This window comes from Triticum dicoccoides, chromosome 2B (genome assembly GCF_002162155.2).
Source record: "Triticum dicoccoides isolate Atlit2015 ecotype Zavitan chromosome 2B, WEW_v2.0, whole genome shotgun sequence".
Taxonomy (NCBI): domain Eukaryota; kingdom Viridiplantae; phylum Streptophyta; class Magnoliopsida; order Poales; family Poaceae; genus Triticum; species Triticum dicoccoides.
Window position 1 is genome coordinate 682363993 of NC_041383.1, and position 4703 is coordinate 682368695.

General features: G+C 50.3%; 1 protein-coding gene across 1 annotated transcript; it reads right to left on the reverse strand.

The window, feature by feature from the left end:
- Positions 1-864: 864 nt before the first annotated feature.
- LOC119365583 lies at positions 865-2445 on the reverse strand. The gene is made up of 2 exons (XM_037631231.1): positions 2301-2445; positions 865-1315 (listed from the first exon to the last, which is right to left on the reverse strand). The coding sequence occupies exon 2, from the start codon at positions 1295-1297 to the stop codon at positions 1040-1042; it is 258 nt and encodes an 85-aa protein (XP_037487128.1). The 5' UTR covers positions 1298-1315; positions 2301-2445; the 3' UTR covers positions 865-1039.
- Positions 2446-4703: the final 2258 nt, after the last annotated feature.

Genomic DNA, 4703 nt, shown 5'->3' on the forward strand with positions numbered 1-4703 from the left:
CCCACGTTGACCCACCCAACCCTACATATAATCATCCGCATTTGTTTACCGGACCAAATCTTAGCCACTCCACCCCTTCCCTCTACTCCACTCCACCCCCAAGCTCCCGTCCGGAGATCTCCGGCCTTCTCTGGCATGGCGGGCAGTGGATCTGAGTCCTACACCTTCAGATCCGTCGACGCCAAGCTCATCCCACGCAGCCTCGAGAAGAAGATGATCGTTCGACTTGCGCTCCACCGTTCATGGGAGGAGGCCGCCCGACGACAACGCTTGGACTCCTTCCGTCGAAAATCCATTGCATCAGAACAAATGGCGCATGGATCAGCCGCGAGGTATGGCATCGTTGCCTCACCAGAGGCGGTGCGGTCCGTCTAGTGATCGAACGCGGTGGCGGATGCGCAACTCCTCTGTTGGCGCGCCAAGGCGGATGTGAACACAACATGAGCGTAGGCCGACGCAAACATGGCGCGTCGTGCGAGGCAGCAGGCGCGGGAGGTGGCGGCAGCCCTCGCGGCACGTTGGCGAGGCGGAGTCGCATTTTCCGGTGCCCCGTATGGTGCACCAGTCCAGACACCGCAACCGCGTTGCCTTGAGTCCCATGAGCCGGCTCATGTCACATGTGCTATTCTACCTCGCCGGCGACCTAACCAACACTCTGAGGGCCGCAGCCGGTCACTGGACATGGGCACGCATGAAGCCTTGAGGCTTTTAATTTAAAGTATCCATTTGTCGAATCGACTATTTAAAAGATGACCGGTCACTATCCACGAACATTTGAGGGATCGCATTTACCAAGTCGGCTATATATGCTCCTAGGCCACTACATATACACGAAAATTCCACACCCAAATCGGAGCAACACCAGACTCGCATCCCATGCACGTAACTATGTAATCAGTAGTATTCCACATTGCATATCATTTCATCACCGAAAACCCAGGAACATGGCGATTATTAAGAGCGCCACACAAGGGTGCGCAACATATCGACAGATGCGGCTGCAGGGCTAATCAGTACTATTACAGGGCTAATATCAAGCTTAAGCGGCGTTGCTGTGCGGGCACGGCGTGGGCTGGCGAGCCTCCGGGGACTGGTTGGAGATGGACATGAGCATCGACCTGGACTTGTCGGCCGCCCCGCTGTCGTCCTGCCCGTGTTCCGTGCGGCCGTTCGGCGACTTGACGCTGAGGGCCTCCCCTGCTGCCGGGGTGGACTGGGAGATCCCGATGAGCGACTGGCGGGCCGCGGCCTCCTCCTGGGCGCCGGTGGACTGTGTCGGTGTGGCGGGTGAGGCCATGTATCCAATTACCAAGAGCTGCAATCACAAGAAAATTCCGGAGGTTGGTGAGGCAAGTAGGGAGTAGAAATTTGGATCGCGGGTCACATGGGCACCGGCCAAGAGTGGCCTAAATTAGGTGGGGGACGCGTACAGAGCAAGTGCTCGCACATGTTTTGCATGAGCAGGGTTTTCGGGGACGGCACGGGAAGCGTTGTGGATCCATCATATATAATGCACAAAAGGGAAATTTCGAGCTTAGCTAGGATAGGGTACTCTGATTGGGTAGGTGCCTCTACAGAAAGAAAGCGATGCATAATTGCTGACATTTTTTTTTTTGGCATAACCAGCTCATGCTGTACACTATTCATTTCTCATGTCAAACAGTGCTCCGTACTGTTCGTACGGGTTTTCATCGAGAACTGATAAGAATTGCAAGCTGCTATTCTCATGAATCCTACACGGTTAACTCAAAGCAAATTCAGCGGACAGCAAAAATTAACGGAAGAGGTGCCCCGATTGAGTCCTACAAGTAATAAGCGTTTCATCACGAAAGGACAGTACGACCGTTTTCAGTAACAGTTCCGTGGAATGGATAGACCATCAAGGCCACGGAAATATTTTACAATTTCCTTAATCCTCATCTCCAGACGCTAACCAACAGCAACTCTAACAATAGATGATAAAATAGCAGTAACTTATGCTCAGCTTGGAGCCTTGGACTGGACGGCCCTTTTTTATTGACAGATTCAACCAAGAACCACACATCTTTTCCTAACTATCCAGGCCAAAATCAGCGCGTCTCTAAACCCCATGAACCACGAGATCTTCTCCCATGCCGGGCAAGAGCTAAGAGCCACACGCATACGTGCTACGTCGAAGGTTCCACCAGGATCCATAGATCCACGGGACGAGCTCAACCCAGAACAAAACCGCGCGGGGCACCCAAACAACGAGACACGCGCCCGCCACGCAGAAATCCGGCGCAGGAAGCGGGAAAACATATGTGATTCGGGGCGCTTACCGGAGCGGAGGCTGGGGACGAGGGGCGGAGCAGGGGCAGGGAACGGGGAGCTTTTCGGCCGAAGGAAACAGACGATAGGGAGGGAGGGAGGGAGACCGACCAACCGGATGAGCTGACGGGGCGCGGCCGCTTGCCTTTATAGCCGTGGGCGTTTCTCCCCACGAGGGCCCGGTGGACCGGAGCCGCATCGGCCGTCCGTTCCCCCGTGGACAGCTGCGGATCGCCCCCGGTCCAGGGACCTCGCGCTGGTTCGCGGACGGGAGCGTGCGGAGTCGGACGTGAGCTGGAGTCAAATAGCAGGAAGGAAACGCACGCGGTGTCGTCGCGCGTCGCCGGGCAAGTTGCGGGCATGGGCCCCGCCAGTCGGCGAGGGAAGGTGCTGGAATTCTTGGTGCCGTGGGCCCGCCCGCCCAGCGCGTATCTTTCCCTGTGGAGAATAGTCTGGGAGTCGCGACGGATGTGGCGGGGCCCCGGAATCTGATCTCCGACGTGTACCCAGCTCATGCCTGCCTCCGAGGAGTACTACTACAAAACACTCCACCTCGCGGTTGTGGTTGACGCCGAAACCGAAAATCCTACACCTACGAAGAGAACGTACGCAAGGTTACGAAACCTTCTCTCTAATCTAAACATCCCCCCCCCCCGATTTTCAGGGGGTGGGCCCCAGACTCACCCAAAGCCCAATCCTAATTATACACCAAAACGCCGCTGGTCTTTAAACCGTCGTGGTTAGGGCATGTGCACCAAACGTAACGTACGCATGCCTTGCCTCGTCGGCATCCAATATCAAGCCATAATCTAAAAACAGAAATCCCTTATCACGCTATGTCGCCCTTCTTCTCTTTGGATGGACGTCAGAACGTTGATTTGCGTTTCTAGAAGAAAAGATATATGCCGATTCAAATGCCATGACATCCGAATTCGATGATGTGGCCGATAACGCGATGAGTTCTGCCGTGGGAAATTAACCAACCTATGGGGTGAGTATGCAAGTGGTTTTGATGGTTGGTCAGCGGTGAAAAATCGTACCTTCAAACCGGACAAAAAATTGCACCACTGGAGTAAGATATGTTTCTTTTTAGTTTTAGAAAGAGTTGAAACTGGAGTAAGACTTGTTGCTAAGGATTGTAATTCTGTGAGTTTGGAATAAAACACCCTATTTCCATCGCAAAAAAAACTGTAAAATAGTTTTTTTTCGTTTCACATATATAAATTTCTGGTTTTGGTAACACTGAGAAAAGATAACTGAAGGCACACTCGAGAACCAGCTAAAGCTAGCCAGATGCCAGCTAGTGTGCGTTGTCGACCTTAAAAGAAATCGTACATGCTCGTCCAAAATATTTGAGAATCGGATGGTGATTGGTGGTCTGCATCAGGTCATGTACTCCCCTTCACTTTTATTTGATTGTAAGTGTGCTTCTTTTGGCGACTGAGAGTTCAAATCATACAAGAAATGTATTCGTCTTCTTTAGCGAAATGTCGCTCTCATCTATGCGATGTGACAATGCGCTTTTAGGATTTGCATACATTTGCTACTAATTTTATATTGAATTTGGTTTTGATTTCATGCTCGAAATCACACACATTTTAAAGGTAAAAAAATACCTGGGCTTCCACCTATTTTTTTATGAAAAGACTACAAATTTGACATCATATTTTCAGAGGTCCAGAGCGAACGCCTCGGTAGACGTACGATGACAAGCATGGATCCTAAAGCAAGGTTGGTCGCCACGTCACCTCCCTCGTAGGAGTAAGATATATTTCTTCTTAGTTTTATTTATGAAGAGTTAAAACCGTAAAATAGGTTCTTTTTTCTACTTCACATATATAAATTTCTGGTTTTGGTAACACTGAGAAAAATAACTCAAGGGACACTCGAGAACCAACTAAAGCCAACCAGATGCCAGCTAGTGTGCGTTGTCGGTCTTAAAAGAAATCGTACATGCTCGTCCAAAATATTTGAGAATCGGATGGTGATTGGTGGTTTGCATCTGGTCCTATACCCACTTCACTTTATTTGATTATAAGTGTGCTTCTTTTGGCGGCGGAGAGTCCAAATCATACAAGAAATGTATTCGTCTTCTTTAGAGAAATGTCGCTCTCATCTATGCGATGTGACAATGCGCTTTTAGGATTTGCATACATTTGCTACTAATTTTATATTGAATTTGGTTTTGCTTTCATGCTCGAAATCACACATAGGGCTTCCACCTATTTTTTTATGAAAAGACTAAAAATTTGACATCATATTTTTAGAGGTCCAGAGCGAACGCCACGGTAGACGTACGATGACAAGCATGGATCCTAAAGTAAGGTTGGTCGCCATGTCACCTCCCTAGAATCATTCAGGCCCTATGCAAACAGCGTGAACGCGTTTCTTTTAGCACACCCCTCCCCGCTCAC

Bases quoted from the DNA above. Each gene is read 5' to 3' on its own strand.
- LOC119365583 (XM_037631231.1), bottom strand. From the start codon at position 1,297: ATGGCCTCACCCGCCACACCGACACAGTCCACCGGCGCCCAGGAGGAG.